Raw genomic sequence first — 14484 nt, forward strand, 5'->3', positions numbered from 1 at the left:
ATTAATACATGAATACTAACTTTTCTTGTTTCTTACTTTTGGGTAGTATTACACACCTTAAGTAGATGATAATACAATAAAAATGTAATTCAAGTACTGAAGTAGTATAAAATAAATAACCTTTGAAAAGTATTGCAGACACTTTAATATATTAGGTAGTATCTACTGTTTATTTTTATGTGTAGATAGTATCATTTAACAAATAAAATATTATCTAATTTTTGACCCCAACAACAACAACAACAACTATTTATAATTCAAGTTCAGAAGTATTACACCTTATCGTTTCGCTTTCTAGAAAATAAAATTAAAAAAGGTAATTAAACGACATTATTAAAAGCCGTCTGCGCAAAGAAAAAAGGGTAAAGGTCTAGATGATGCCCCCCCCCCATCACCTTCGGGGGTAGGGGGGGGGGTCGAAAGAGGGTGGTCACCTGAGTAAAACCCCATAAAAAAATGCGGCGGGCTCACCCCCATAAAAAGTTATGGGGGTTGAAAGTTGATTATTTTGGCAATTTTCAGACACTATAATTCAAATAAAATTCAATAAAATAATTATTTTCAAGCGGTTGGAGGTGGGGGATCGAAAGAGGGTGGTCACTTGAACAAAACCCGATAACCTAACCTAACCCAATCGATTGATAAAGATATTTAAATAATGTTTTATATAACTTTCACANTGCTTACCACCCCCCGGCCAACGGGATGATCGAGAGATGGCACCGGACAATGAAGACCGCGATAATGTGCCATAGAACAACCAAATGGACTGACATCCTTCCTACTGTACTTCTCGGACTTAGAACAGTCTACAAGGAAGAGTTGCGAGCATCACCAGCAGAATTCCTGTACGGAACAACGCTGAGAATCCCCGGAGAGTTTTTTACTCATGAAGATCCACCGGTAGATCCGCATTTCTTCCTCGATGACTTCCGGAAACACATACGTGACATTAAACCGGTACCAGCAGCTCACCACTGTAGGCAAAAAACGTTCTGCTACAAGGACCTTTACACCTGCAGTCACGTCTTCCTACGATTAGACCATGTAAGGAAACCGCTCGAACAACCCTACTCAGGCCCACATGAGGTCATCAAGCGGGTTGACGACAAAGTTTTCACCATCAGACTCAACAACAAGGACGTGAACGTGAGTGTGGAACGTCTCAAACCAGCTCACCTAGCGACGGATGACGTCTTCCAGGACGACCAAACTTCATCCTCCACAAGCAGTCAACCGGCCATAACAAACTCTCAACAACCAGGACTCTCCACTGGAGCACTCAGGACCTACTCCGGGCCGAAAACCAACGCCTCCAGGGAAAAAAAAGGAGTTTCATTCCAAAGCAACACATAATACACCACTTATCCTTTACTTAGAGGGGGGTGGTGTGGGGATTACACTCATACAAGTAAACACACACATAACCTCAGTACACTCTACAACTACCTCTTTGCTCCATGACGACACAGCGCTCCGTACGGAGACTCGTGAAGTCAGGGATCTCAGGTTGGTAACAATGAATGTCACCAGCTTGGTGATTCATATTAGTTTTATTCATCGACTGTTTAGTCAGTAAGATTTTGTACTGCTTCGAACATTGATCAACCTCCTGTATTAATATTAATAAATTGTTATTGTTATTCACATTCACGTTCATTTAATTATATGTGCGAGTTATACCGAACCCCCACATAATTGGTGAATTAATAAATTGTTATTGTTATTCACATTCACGTTCATTTAATTATATGTGCGAGTTATACCGAACCCCCACACCGCCATTACCATATTATTTTCGCGAACGCCCTCTGCAAACACTGCGAACCCCTAGGGGTTCGCGAACCACCGGTTGGGAATCACTGATCTAGACCTTTACCGAAAAAAGAAACAATTTCCTTCTCTCTCCCTACCATCATAAATCAAACAGAACGATATTAATACGTAAAACTCACCATTTCTTCCTTAATTTCATCACCACGATTATCGAAACATGTTTCCTAATAAACGTCTTCAAACGGTACAAGTAAATAGAATTTATCGCTCTTTATTAAACAACTATATATCACAGCTAAACATTTGTTATCTTGCAGAACATTATCATGAGCAAAAGTCAAGAGCATGAAATTCAATCTTGTAATTCGAACGAGTTTGTTGTAAGTATATGTGAGCACAGCAAGAATATCAACTCACTTGTAATTAAGCCGACAATAAAACACCTAAAATTATAAAGCTACCTGGTTTTATCCAGTTTTACATCCTGCGATCCTGCAGATGAGTAGATATCTAAATAATTCACTCATTTATAAATATTTAGTAGGTATGGGAATGTTATACAATTAATATAGATGTATATCTAGTAATCTAATTTTCTTGTTTCAATCAATGTACTAGAATATATTGCTAATTTGTCGCTAATTTGTTACCAAACCCGAAAATTTGTCAGTACATTCAGTTAACTGAATAATTGACAAAATGTTAGCTTGATATCGACCTGGCACTTTTACACATAACTATCTCGAAATAGAAGTAATATAAAGAAATACTGTAAGGGCTACAATTTGTCGCTAAAAGATGGTACTTTTGCCTATTTTGTCGCTGGTTTATCATCCAGCTGCCACCAAAGTGTAGCGTATCTCGAAATAGATATTGCATAGAAAAATATTATAAGAGCTATAATTTGTCGCTAGAAAATGGTACTCTTATCCATTTTGTCGCCAATCTATCCTCGAACTGTCTGAATCAACGACAAATTGGCGACAAATTGTTGTCGCATTTTTCTATCCTATTTCTATTTCAAAATACACTATCTATGGCGTCACAACCACAGAATATATTAGCGACAAAATGAGTACAAGTACCATCTGTCAGCGACAAATTGGCGACAAATTATAGTCGCATTTTTCTATCCCATTTCGATTTCTAGATACACTATGTATAGTGCCACAACTGGAGGACAGATTAGCTAGAAAATGAGGTACAAGTACCATCCTTTAACAACAAATTAGCGACAAATTATAGCCTTTGTGGTACTTCTGCACGCATTACCTTCAAGGTGCGCTATGTGCAGTGCCAGCTTGATAACTCTACAAACGTCTTTCGCTGATCTGTTCGAAGCTGGACTCGCGACAAAATTGATAAAAGTATTGTCATTCAACGACAAATTGACGACAAATTACAGAATAAAAAGTTTAAACAGACAAAATGGGTACAAGTACTATGTTTCAGCGACAAATTATAGTCTTATTCTTATCCCCATTTCTATTTCTAGATACGTTATGTATGGCGTCACAACTACAGAACAGATTAGCGACAAAATGAGTACAAGTACCATCTGTCAGCGACAAATTGGCGACAAATTATAGTCGCATTTTTCTATCCCATTTCGATTTCTAGATACACTATGTATAGTGCCACAACTAGAGGACAGGTTAGCTAGAAAATGAGGTACAAGTACCATCCTTAAGCAACAAATTAGTAACAAATTATAGCCTCTATGGCATTTCTGCATGCATTACCTATTTGAAGGTGCGCTATGTGCAGTACCAGCTTGATAACTCTACAAACGTCTTTCGCTGATCTGTTCGAAGCTGAACTCGCGACAAAATGAATAGAAGTACTATCATGCAGCGACAAATTGACGACAAATTAAAGCCTTTACAGTAATTTTCTAGTGTATTTCTATTTTAAGATACGCTAAGTATAGCGCCTTAAGTGAAGGATAGAACAGAGACAAACACAGCTGAAGGGCAGATTAGCGACAAAATGGGTACAAGTGGCATCTTTCAGCGACAAATTATAGTCGTATTTTAACTCCCCATTTTTATATCTAGATGCGCTATGTATAGCGCCACACATCGACAACAGATCAGCGAGAAAAATAGTACAAATACCCATCCTTCAGCGACAAATTATTGCCTTTATTATCTATGCATAGCGTCATAGCTGAAGGATAGATTAACAGCAAAATTGGTACAAGTAAAGTGCCATCCTTTAACGACAAATATAACGTTTGAAGTAGATATATTTCTACCTCATTCCTACCTTATGTATGGGGTCACAGCTGGAGGGCAGATTAGCGACAAAATGGGTACAAGTACTATCTTTCAGCGACAAATTATTTATAGTCGTATTTTTACCCCCATTTCTTTTTAGAGATACGTATAGCGTCACATTTGGACAATAGTTAGCGAGTAAATGGGTATAAGTACCATCATTCAGCGACAAATTAGCGACAAATTATAGCCCAAAGACCCAGCGATTCAAAATTTAGAGGAAATATTCCTTGAGTAGGGGTGCAGTAGCGAGGCATTTTTTGAAATTCCATTCCTAATAGGGTAAAAAAGGGGTAGTAATGTTTACACGAAGAAACACCACTTTTATTTTCAATGCACAATTAAGATTTTTTTTTTAATAATGTAATCAAAAATTTACAAAGTTTAGCGATATAGGTTTACTATTGGTCAGCTAATTGAATTTATAAATATACTGTTACAAATACATAAAAATACCCCATTTCGATTTCTAGATACACTATGTATAGTGCCACAACTAGAGGACAGGTTAGCTAGAAAATGAGGTACAAGTACCATCCTTCAACAACAAATTAGCGACAAATTATAGCCTTTGTGGCATTTCTGCATGCATTACCTATTTGAAGGTGCGCTATGTGCAGTGCCAGCTTGATAACTCTACAAACGTCTTTCGCTGATCTGTTCGAAGCTGGACTCGCGACAAAATTGATAAAAGTATTGTCATTCAACGACAAATTGACGACAAATTACAGAATAAAAAGTTTAAACAGACAAAATGGGTACAAGTACTATGTTTCAGCGACAAATTATAGTCTTATTCTTATCCCCATTTCTATTTCTAGATACGTTATGTATGGCGTCACAACTACAGAACAGATTAGCGACAAAATGAGTACAAGTACCATCTGTCAGCGACAAATTGGCGACAAATTATAGTCGCATTTTTCTATATTAGGTAGTATCTACTGTTTATTTTTATGTGTAGATAGTATCATTTAACAAATAAAATATTATCTAATTTTTGACCCCAACAACAACAACAACAACTATTTATAATTCAAGTTCAGAAGTATTACACCTTATCGTTTCGCTTTCTAGAAAATAAAATTAAAAAAGGTAATTAAACGACATTATTAAAAGCCGTCTGCGCAAAGAAAAAAGGGTAAAGGTCTAGATGATGCCCCCCCCCCATCACCTTCGGGGGTAGGGGGGGGGGTCGAAAGAGGGTGGTCACCTGAGTAAAACCCCATAAAAAAATGCGGCGGGCTCACCCCCATAAAAAGTTATGGGGGTTGAAAGTTGATTATTTTGGCAATTTTCAGANTGGCGACAAATTATAGTCGCATTTTTCTATCCCATTTCGATTTCTAGATACACTATGTATAGTGCCACAACTGGAGGACAGATTAGCTAGAAAATGAGGTACAAGTACCATCCTTTAACAACAAATTAGCGACAAATTATAGCCTTTGTGGTACTTCTGCACGCATTACCTTCAAGGTGCGCTATGTGCAGTGCCAGCTTGATAACTCTACAAACGTCTTTCGCTGATCTGTTCGAAGCTGGACTCGCGACAAAATTGATAAAAGTATTGTCATTCAACGACAAATTGACGACAAATTACAGAATAAAAAGTTTAAACAGACAAAATGGGTACAAGTACTATGTTTCAGCGACAAATTATAGTCTTATTCTTATCCCCATTTCTATTTCTAGATACGTTATGTATGGCGTCACAACTACAGAACAGATTAGCGACAAAATGAGTACAAGTACCATCTGTCAGCGACAAATTGGCGACAAATTATAGTCGCATTTTTCTATCCCATTTCGATTTCTAGATACACTATGTATAGTGCCACAACTAGAGGACAGGTTAGCTAGAAAATGAGGTACAAGTACCATCCTTAAGCAACAAATTAGTAACAAATTATAGCCTCTATGGCATTTCTGCATGCATTACCTATTTGAAGGTGCGCTATGTGCAGTACCAGCTTGATAACTCTACAAACGTCTTTCGCTGATCTGTTCGAAGCTGAACTCGCGACAAAATGAATAGAAGTACTATCATGCAGCGACAAATTGACGACAAATTAAAGCCTTTACAGTAATTTTCTAGTGTATTTCTATTTTAAGATACGCTAAGTATAGCGCCTTAAGTGAAGGATAGAACAGAGACAAACACAGCTGAAGGGCAGATTAGCGACAAAATGGGTACAAGTGGCATCTTTCAGCGACAAATTATAGTCGTATTTTAACTCCCCATTTTTATATCTAGATGCGCTATGTATAGCGCCACACATCGACAACAGATCAGCGAGAAAAATAGTACAAATACCCATCCTTCAGCGACAAATTATTGCCTTTATTATCTATGCATAGCGTCATAGCTGAAGGATAGATTAACAGCAAAATTGGTACAAGTAAAGTGCCATCCTTTAACGACAAATATAACGTTTGAAGTAGATATATTTCTACCTCATTCCTACCTTATGTATGGGGTCACAGCTGGAGGGCAGATTAGCGACAAAATGGGTACAAGTACTATCTTTCAGCGACAAATTATTTATAGTCGTATTTTTACCCCCATTTCTTTTTAGAGATACGTATAGCGTCACATTTGGACAATAGTTAGCGAGTAAATGGGTATAAGTACCATCATTCAGCGACAAATTAGCGACAAATTATAGCCCAAAGACCCAGCGATTCAAAATTTAGAGGAAATATTCCTTGAGTAGGGGTGCAGTAGCGAGGCATTTTTTGAAATTCCATTCCTAATAGGGTAAAAAAGGGGTAGTAATGTTTACACGAAGAAACACCACTTTTATTTTCAATGCACAATTAAGATTTTTTTTTTAATAATGTAATCAAAAATTTACAAAGTTTAGCGATATAGGTTTACTATTGGTCAGCTAATTGAATTTATAAATATACTGTTACAAATACATAAAAATACAGTTAGTTATATATACAGGCATATATATTATGTACTTAAGTTCCTTTTGTGTACAAATTATTTCGTAATACAGGTATGTGTTTTTGTACCTACCCATATTTTCGTTATAATTTAACAAACGCGTATTAATTCATGTCTAACGCTTTGAGTAAATAATTTATGTAATTCTCCGAGAAAATGACCATTTTCCGGCAATTTCTATCTCTGTACCACATTTGAACCGATGCGGCAGCAAGTTCGACGTCACAATCATCGGACTTGCGATTAAAAGCACGTGCTATCACGTAAAGGTACACGCCTTTACCTTTACAAAGTCGATCAAAAATGCAACAACCAAACATCTACACAATTTTCGGAAAATGTCAACTAAATTAACCACTCGATGCCACACATTAAGAAATGAACCAATTTTAACCGCAACTTTTCGAACTAGCGCAAAAACTTTTTTTAGTAGTATGCGTGCCTATCTAAAGCTTACGCAATATTTTTAAGACTACTTTGGAAAAAGTTTATGAAGACTTTATTAGTAAAAAAAATCAAACCAGGAAAAGGAAAAGCGAGTGTAAATATCTATTTTGTAAATATAAAAACTCACCGTTTAATGTTAATGTGCGCCATCTTGTCCTTTTGCCCTTTTTTCCCATTTTTCACAAAGGACTCAAGAAATTTGCGGGAGTTTCACTAACATTACAGTCCGAATCGACAAATTTCAACACGATTTTTTGCAGTTGCACTAGAACTTCTTACGAAAAATGACTTTTGATGGTTATTAATTAAAGTTGACTTTTTTTGACTCACTCTTACTAGATTTTTAAGAATTTCAGCGTTTTTTTACTTTTTTTTTAATGTAATCCTTTAACAAGAAAAAAATACACCTAAAGACATATATAGATGCTTTTTTTTTCTAAATAGTGACAAGGAAAAGTCTTAAAAAATATTTACGCGACGAAAAGCGTAGGAAAGAAAACTCAGCTTCATAGGAAAGACCAGAAAACCCCCGGATTACTTTGCCGGTAGAAAGAAAAATGTAAGAAGTGTGCACTGTTCACGGCCGGTAACCGGAAAATCAATGCTATGCACAACTATTTATTATCACATATCCTTGAGCAGCACAGATTTGGACGTTTTCTCGGCGATCATTTTATTTATTTTATTACATAACGTTATGAAATATCAGCGATCATCATTGCAGTTTTTTTTTTCGTATTACATAACACACAACGTGCTGTTACAACAGCACATCGACCACAACCCGTCGCGCGCCAGCGTTTGAATGCACATCCCGCAAACCAACTCGTTATCTTTATTTCAGACGAATACGGATCCAAGGCTTCGTTTATCGACTAAAATTCTATCTGACTTTGCGTACTAAATCGCGAATACGCGGATCGATCAAGAAAACGCAACATAAGGATAAAATAGTCAAATGACCTTCTTATAATATGACGTCATAATATTACGTAACTAAATGATGACGACAGAACTATCTAATGAAGTACTTCGTTAAATGTCACTTGGTAATGCTTTTTTAGAGTTTTAATAACGTAATTTATGAATTTATTTCTTTCATCGGTGAAAAGTTCATTCAAATAAATCGATAAAATGTACATGCTTGGTAATATATATTATATATGGTTATATTACAACAAAAATGGAAAAATAATACAAATATTTCAGAAAGATCGAAAAAGAATCTTATTAGTCTAACTGATGAGTAAAAAGACCAAAAACTACTACATATCTTTTTGTACATAGTTAATAAATAGTAATAAATAAATAGTAAGTGTCTGATTCTCCTTTAAAAAGATAGTTTAGTTTTTTAATTGCATTATTTTAAACTCCTCGGCTAATTAAACTATATTTAGTACAAAACTAATTTGAGTAAACCTTGTATACCATTTAGATCAAACAGTTAGCAGTTCATTCTGATTGGTTCAAAGGAATACGTTACAAACGTCAATGCAAATGTTTAAAATTACTTCTGATTGCATCTAGTTTTATCCTGAATGATCTAGGATAAGTGAAAACAAGCTGACGCCTCTTTAATCCATCGACTTAATTAATGTAATCAGATAATTTCTTTATTTTCTTATTCACCTTAGTAGATGCTAATTTTGAGGTTAGTTAAACGTCATTTTTATAAAATTGTCCAACAAAACCCAAAAAAATGATGAATTTACCAGAAAGTGATAGCGAAGATGAGTTACCACCTGGTTGGGAAGAAAGAGTGACTGGAGATGGAAGTGTTTACTATGCAAATCATCTTACAAAAAACACCCAGTGGACCCATCCAAGAACCGGCAAAAAGAAGGTTGTTTTGGGAGATTTACCTTATGGCTGGGAAAGATGTATAGATAAAAGCACCGGTAAAGTTCTCTATATTGATCATGAAAATCACAGAACCACATACACGGATCCAAGACTGGCATTTGCCGTTGAAGAGAAAGAACATATTAACGATTTTCGTCAGAGGTTTGACGCTTCAAGTACAGCCCTACATGTAACTATATATTATGAAAATGCCTCTTCCAGTAGTACATATTGTATTATTAATTTAAGGTACTACATGGCAGAGATTTAACAAATACAACTGCTCTTATTACAGGAGCAAACACAGGAATAGGTTTTGAGACAGCTCGATCACTATTAAAGCATGGTTGCAAGGTAATTTTTGGCTGTAGAAATGTTCGAGCTGCTGAAGAAGCTATAGAGAAAATACGACAGGAAAAGTCAACTGCTGCAGAAAACTGTGAAGCTTTACATCTTGATTTGACATCACTTAAAAGTGTTGTTACATTTGCAAATGTAGTAAAAGTAAAATACAAAGTTTTGAATGCTGTGATATTAAATGCAGGCGTTTTTGGGCTGCCCTACTCAAAGACTGAAGATGGATATGAAACCACATTCCAAGTAAATCATCTATCCCATTTCTACTTGACGTTATTGCTATATCCCTTGCTCAAAACTGGAAGTAGAATTATTGTAATTTCTTCTGAGTCTCATAGGTGAAAAAAATAGAAATTATGAAACTTACATTCACTTTTATAATATGCATTACCTTTTATCCAATATAAAACTAAACAATTGTAATGTAAAATATAAGCAGCATTTATTTTAGGTTCGCAAATTTGACACTGGACACAATTTGTCCCAGTATTTTATCACCTGACTCGCCTGCTAAATACTGGGATATGATGGCTTACAATAATTCAAAACTATGTAACATCTTATTTGCAAAGCAGCTTGCAAAAAACTGGCAAAGTCATGGAATATCAGTTTTCAGTTTACACCCTGGGAATATGGTATCAACAAATCTTGCAAGGTGTATAACTCCATAAAACCTACTCCCTCACTTTTATTATATGAGTGGTTGAATTACATAAGTTTTATCATTTTGTTAATTTCTCCGTTCTTTTAGGAATTGGTGGCTCTACCGACTTCTTTTTGCAGTCGTGCGCCCCTTTACAAAGTCATTACAACAAGCTGCAAGTACAAATGTCTTTTGTGCCACAGCTTCAGAACTGAATGGACTTTCAGGACTTTACTTTAATAATTGCTGTCGATGTGAGACTAGTAAAGAAGCAAAAAATGACGAATTGGCAAAAAAACTGTGGGATATTAGTGTGGATATGGTCAAAAATGCAATTGGACCTAATGCCTTTGGTGAACTTACGCTGATAGAGGATATCTTTTAATCATAATTATTAAACTATTTATAGCTCAATAAAAATTTCATAAAAACGGAATTGCATTAACCGAATTAATCTTTTATAAGTTGAAGTAAAAGGTAAGAGTTTTTGATGGCTTCATTTAATAATTACTTTAGTAAATAAAACAATTATTATTTTGATGAGAAACTATAATTATGTTAAAATAAATTCAAAATTATTATAAACTGAAAAATAGATAATATATAATAGTATTAATTTAATTTTTACCACAACTTGTTTTATTAAAATGGAAATAGATTAGGAAAAAGTTATCTTGAAAACTGCCTTGTATCAGGTCCTTTTCGCTTAGGTTGTCTATAAATCTTTTCATTCTTAAAATTTCTGTCCCCACTCGCATTATAGTTTTTGTAAAATCCAAATCCCCCGCCACCCCTTCTTTTATTAGTTTTTCCATGATGTTTAGCAGATACTTTCAAATCAACCGCTGGTGGTACAGTAAATCCAAACGATTTTGCCACCTTCGCCAAATCGAGAGTGGAAACATCGAAAATCAGTTTCAAATGGTGCGAATCGTAAGCTCGAACGTAAGCTTTGAAACCTTCTTTAGCTGACATATTCAAGAAATAATTTTTACCGATAAGCTTCTCAAGTTGCAATTGAATGTCTGCGATTTTATTCCAAGAAAATTCGAATTCGTTTAATGGCACTTTAGCCTGTTTTAAATAACGTAAGAAACCAAGTTCTTCGGGGCGAAGTATTAAAAGGGCATAGCCCCGACCCCCTTCACCTCGAGCTGTTCTACCCACTCTGAAATATGGAAAAGTTACAATTTCAATTAATCAGCAAAACAATAGCAACCACAAATTGTCTTCACTAAAAATTAACTCTATTTTACTATATGATTGTTTTACCTGTGAATATATTCTTTAGGATCGTCTGGAGGATCGTATTGTACAATCCAATCAACTGCTGGAATATCAAGACCCCTAGCAGCTACATCGGTACAAAGCAATATTCCAGTTTCAGCATTACAAAACTGGAAGAATGTGGTTGTACGTTTTGTCTGCTTTTGTTTGCCATGAATACACATAACAGGCAAATCAATATAATTGAACAACTCATGATGATATTTAACTGACATGCAAGAACTGAAGAACACCATCACCTTTTTATTACGATTTTTCTTAAGGAAGGTGAAAAGGACAAGCAAACGTTTGTCTGAGGGGCAAACAACGTAACCCTGCTGCAATCCAGAGACTGTAGCAACCTCTTTAGTGTCATCAACATCTGAAATCATGTTTAATGTTAAAGGTTAAAGCTAAAATAGGCTTTTGCTTATTAAAACAGTATTTCAGCGTTTTTTACAAAGTTTTTTTTTTATATGCCCAGATTAAAAGAACAGTAATTTTGCCCCAGGTTAAATTGTTTAGAATCTTCAAATATTTCATCTAAAGTTACATGAAACCTTTTAATGAGTAAAATATCATTTAAAAGAGGTTTAGGACATGTAATAACTAAAAATAACTAGCAATGAATGCACAAAAGCATAAAAAAAGGGTCTATGTAATCAAACATCAAAGGGACTGTAAAAAGTTTTAAGATAACATGTTAAAGTTCTTACCAACATATATAGGCTCTTTCTTCAGGGCTAAAGAAGTCAAAGCTTCAGTTTTCTTATTTTGAGTTGCACTAAACAACATTGTTTGTCTTCTTTTTGGCAATAAATTTATTATCTGTTTCATTTCTTCTTCAAAACCCACTTCTAATATTCTATCAGCTTCATCAATTACTAAACACTGCAAATTTTTATACAAAAAGTCAGGGGTATTTTGCATATGGTCCAACAGCCTTCCAGGAGTTGCAACAAGAATATTTATACCTATGTAGTAAAATTGAAATTATCATTTCAGTTGGAAACAATAAAAAAAAATAAAATTAAGTAAATTTTTTTTTCACCTTTAGATAATTTTTGAGCTTCTGCCTGCCTTGAAGCTCCACCCATTACTAATCCATAAGTATGGTGGTGATATTTCATAAGCTCCTTAAGAACTCCAAATGTCTGCATTGATAATTCTCGTGTTGGTGACAAAATTATAACACCTGTGCCATTCCTTGGCATAAATTTGAGTTTATAAATAAGTTCAATTGCAGGAATTAAAAATGCTAATGTTTTTCCTGATCCTGTCTTAGCTGCTCCCACTAAATCCTTTCCTTCTAATAAAGGTGGTATGGATTTAGCTTGAATTTCAGTCATATTGGTAAAACCCATGTCCACAATACCTTTTAACGTTGATTCACAAACAGTGTCTTTTAACACTTCAAAACGACTGTTGCTTAATATTTCTAAAGCAATACTTGACCCTGGCAACTGTAGCCTGTCATCCTCATTCTTTGAAGCAGTTTCACTTTTATTCTCTTCTGCTTTCTCGGTGTTTTGTTGATCACTGCTCTTATTTAGCTTCTTTAGTTTCTTATTAGTATTTTCTGTAATTTCATTATCCTTCATGTCATTGCTACTACCTTCTGTTTGTCTATCAGACTTTTTGAAGCTTTCTCCTATAAAGTCACCAGAACTAGTTTCACTGATAGTTCGTTTCTTCCTCTTTTTAATTTTATTTGGTACTATATGTGAAACATTCCCATTTTCTTCATTTTTACTCTTGTTTAAAGTATTTTCTGTATTAGAGTTAACCTCTAAGGAGTCTTCTAAATTACTCTTTTGGACCTCTTTCTCAATAATTTCATTCTCACTTTTCTTTTTCTTTAACAAAAGTAATTTCTTTTTCTCACGTCTTTTAATTTTACGAAGTAAAATTTTATCTTGTATGGACATCCTTAACTAGAAATCAATAAAGCGCACGTGAAAGGCTAAGGGTACAATATATTTTGTGGTTATGTTCATAGATAATAGATACAGAAAGGGTTATGTTCACGGCCATAGATATTTATGGCTCATGTTGTGTTTGTCAATAATATGACAGTTTTAATCATAGATAGTTATCATGTTAATACGTCGTATGTCGTATGTTCAGTCGTACAATTACGTTCAACACGAAGCATTAAGTCATTAGAACTACAAAAGTAATGTCAAACTGTGGTGGAACAAAATTATTAAGAAAAGTGCATATTGAAAATTCAGCTAACAGCAATAAATTAAGCTTTTTGATAGAAGATGCTTTTTATTGAGGCACCTTAAAAGCAGGAAATACAGAATCAATCTTTCAAAGAGATAATACAAGGAAGGATAATATACGAAATTTAAATAAGGCTGTAACAAAAATGTAAATGTTTCCCCTCATCAAGAAAAATAATTTTTAAACTGTTTAAAGACCTTTAAAAAGCATTCAAAACCATAATAAATGATTAATAATTCTAAAAAAGGGGTCTCGAATGCCTTTTTAATTTTTTTAAACAGTTATAGAAATTTATATTTCTTGATGGAAAGAAATTTTTACATTTTTGCTTGGAATTATCCAACTTTAAAAAATTTTACTTCTTTATATCATCTCTTTGGAAGATAAGCTCTTTATTTCCTGCTTTTTAGAGCGCCTCAATAAAAAGTATCTTTTACTATTATTTTTTACATAATTCTATTATACAATTTGTTTATTGTTTCAGCGCTTTAAACGATTGTCAATGGAATATTCTTTGTAATTGTTACGATTAACGCATGAAAATATTTATCCACCATACTTGGCGGCTTGTTGGGACATGTAATGGTAACGTTTTATTTTACATTAAGTTTCTTTAAAATTTATTTATTTCTTTTTACTTGGGATACTTTTCAAATATCCGTTCCTTTTTTACATTATTTTTCTTTTCT

The 14484-nt window shown here is 34.5% G+C and overlaps 4 protein-coding genes across 6 annotated transcripts in view; 2 read left to right on the top strand and 2 right to left on the bottom strand.

The window, feature by feature from the left end:
- LOC108741971 (uro-adherence factor A-like) overlaps window positions 1–8302 on the bottom strand; it is a 78528-nt gene extending 70226 nt beyond the window's left edge. The window contains exon 1 of the mRNA XM_018476959.1: window positions 7586–8302. Coding sequence (XP_018332461.1) covers window positions 7586–7634 — 49 coding nt within the window. The 5' untranslated portion in view covers window positions 7635–8302. The remainder of the gene's footprint in view (window positions 1–7585) is intronic.
- On the top strand, window positions 687–4144 carry LOC112904634. The gene is made up of 3 exons (XM_025975168.1): window positions 687–1701; window positions 2094–2156; window positions 2927–4144. The coding sequence occupies exon 1, from the start codon at window positions 706–708 to the stop codon at window positions 1354–1356; it is 651 nt and encodes a 216-aa protein (XP_025830953.1). The 5' UTR covers window positions 687–705; the 3' UTR covers window positions 1357–1701; window positions 2094–2156; window positions 2927–4144.
- Window positions 8303–8921: 619 nt separating the features above from the next.
- Window positions 8922–11679, top strand: LOC108741974 (WW domain-containing oxidoreductase). 3 transcript variants are annotated; one of them, XM_018476964.1, is made up of 5 exons: window positions 8922–9490; window positions 9550–9995; window positions 10109–10312; window positions 10409–10777; window positions 11592–11679. In XM_018476964.1, the coding sequence occupies exons 1-4, from the start codon at window positions 9158–9160 to the stop codon at window positions 10683–10685; spliced, it is 1260 nt and encodes a 419-aa protein (XP_018332466.1). In that variant the 5' UTR covers window positions 8922–9157; the 3' UTR covers window positions 10686–10777; window positions 11592–11679. The 3 variants fall into 3 exon arrangements, with proteins under 3 accessions (XP_018332466.1, XP_018332467.1, XP_018332468.1); XM_018476965.1 differs by lacking the exons at window positions 10409–10777; window positions 11592–11679 and having other exon boundaries at window positions 9550–9900; window positions 10109–10254; XM_018476966.1 differs by lacking the exons at window positions 10109–10312; window positions 10409–10777; window positions 11592–11679 and having other exon boundaries at window positions 9596–9685.
- LOC108741973 (ATP-dependent RNA helicase HAS1) lies at window positions 10899–13564 on the bottom strand. Its single transcript, XM_018476963.2, has 4 exons — window positions 12618–13564; window positions 12283–12540; window positions 11573–11948; window positions 10899–11468 (listed from the first exon to the last, which is right to left on the bottom strand). The coding sequence occupies exons 1-4, from the start codon at window positions 13492–13494 to the stop codon at window positions 10970–10972; spliced, it is 2010 nt and encodes a 669-aa protein (XP_018332465.1). The 5' UTR covers window positions 13495–13564; the 3' UTR covers window positions 10899–10969.
- Between the last annotated feature and the right edge of the window lie 920 nt (window positions 13565–14484).

This window comes from Agrilus planipennis, unplaced genomic scaffold (genome assembly GCF_000699045.2).
Source record: "Agrilus planipennis isolate EAB-ADULT unplaced genomic scaffold, Apla_2.0 scaffold69, whole genome shotgun sequence".
Lineage (NCBI taxonomy): Eukaryota > Metazoa > Arthropoda > Insecta > Coleoptera > Buprestidae > Agrilus > Agrilus planipennis.

Excerpts from the sequence above, each read along its gene's own strand:
- LOC112904634 (XM_025975168.1), top strand. The coding sequence starts at position 706 with ATGATCGAGAGATGGCACCGGACAATGAAGACCGCGATAATGTGCCAT.
- LOC108741974 (XM_018476964.1), top strand. The coding sequence starts at position 9,158 with ATGATGAATTTACCAGAAAGTGATAGCGAAGATGAGTTACCACCTGGT. Across the intron at positions 9,996-10,108 it reads ATTTCTTCTGAGTCTCATAG|GTTCGCAAATTTGACACTGG; the intron begins GTGAAAAAAATA and ends CATTTATTTTAG. Across the intron at positions 10,313-10,408 it reads GTATCAACAAATCTTGCAAG|GAATTGGTGGCTCTACCGAC; the intron begins GTGTATAACTCC and ends CCGTTCTTTTAG.
- LOC108741973 (XM_018476963.2), bottom strand. The coding sequence starts at position 13,494 with ATGTCCATACAAGATAAAATTTTACTTCGTAAAATTAAAAGACGTGAG. Across the intron at positions 12,541-12,617 it reads AGCTCAAAAATTATCTAAAG|GTATAAATATTCTTGTTGCA; the intron begins GTGAAAAAAAAA and ends TTTACTACATAG. Across the intron at positions 11,469-11,572 it reads CCTAAAGAATATATTCACAG|AGTGGGTAGAACAGCTCGAG; the intron begins GTAAAACAATCA and ends TCCATATTTCAG.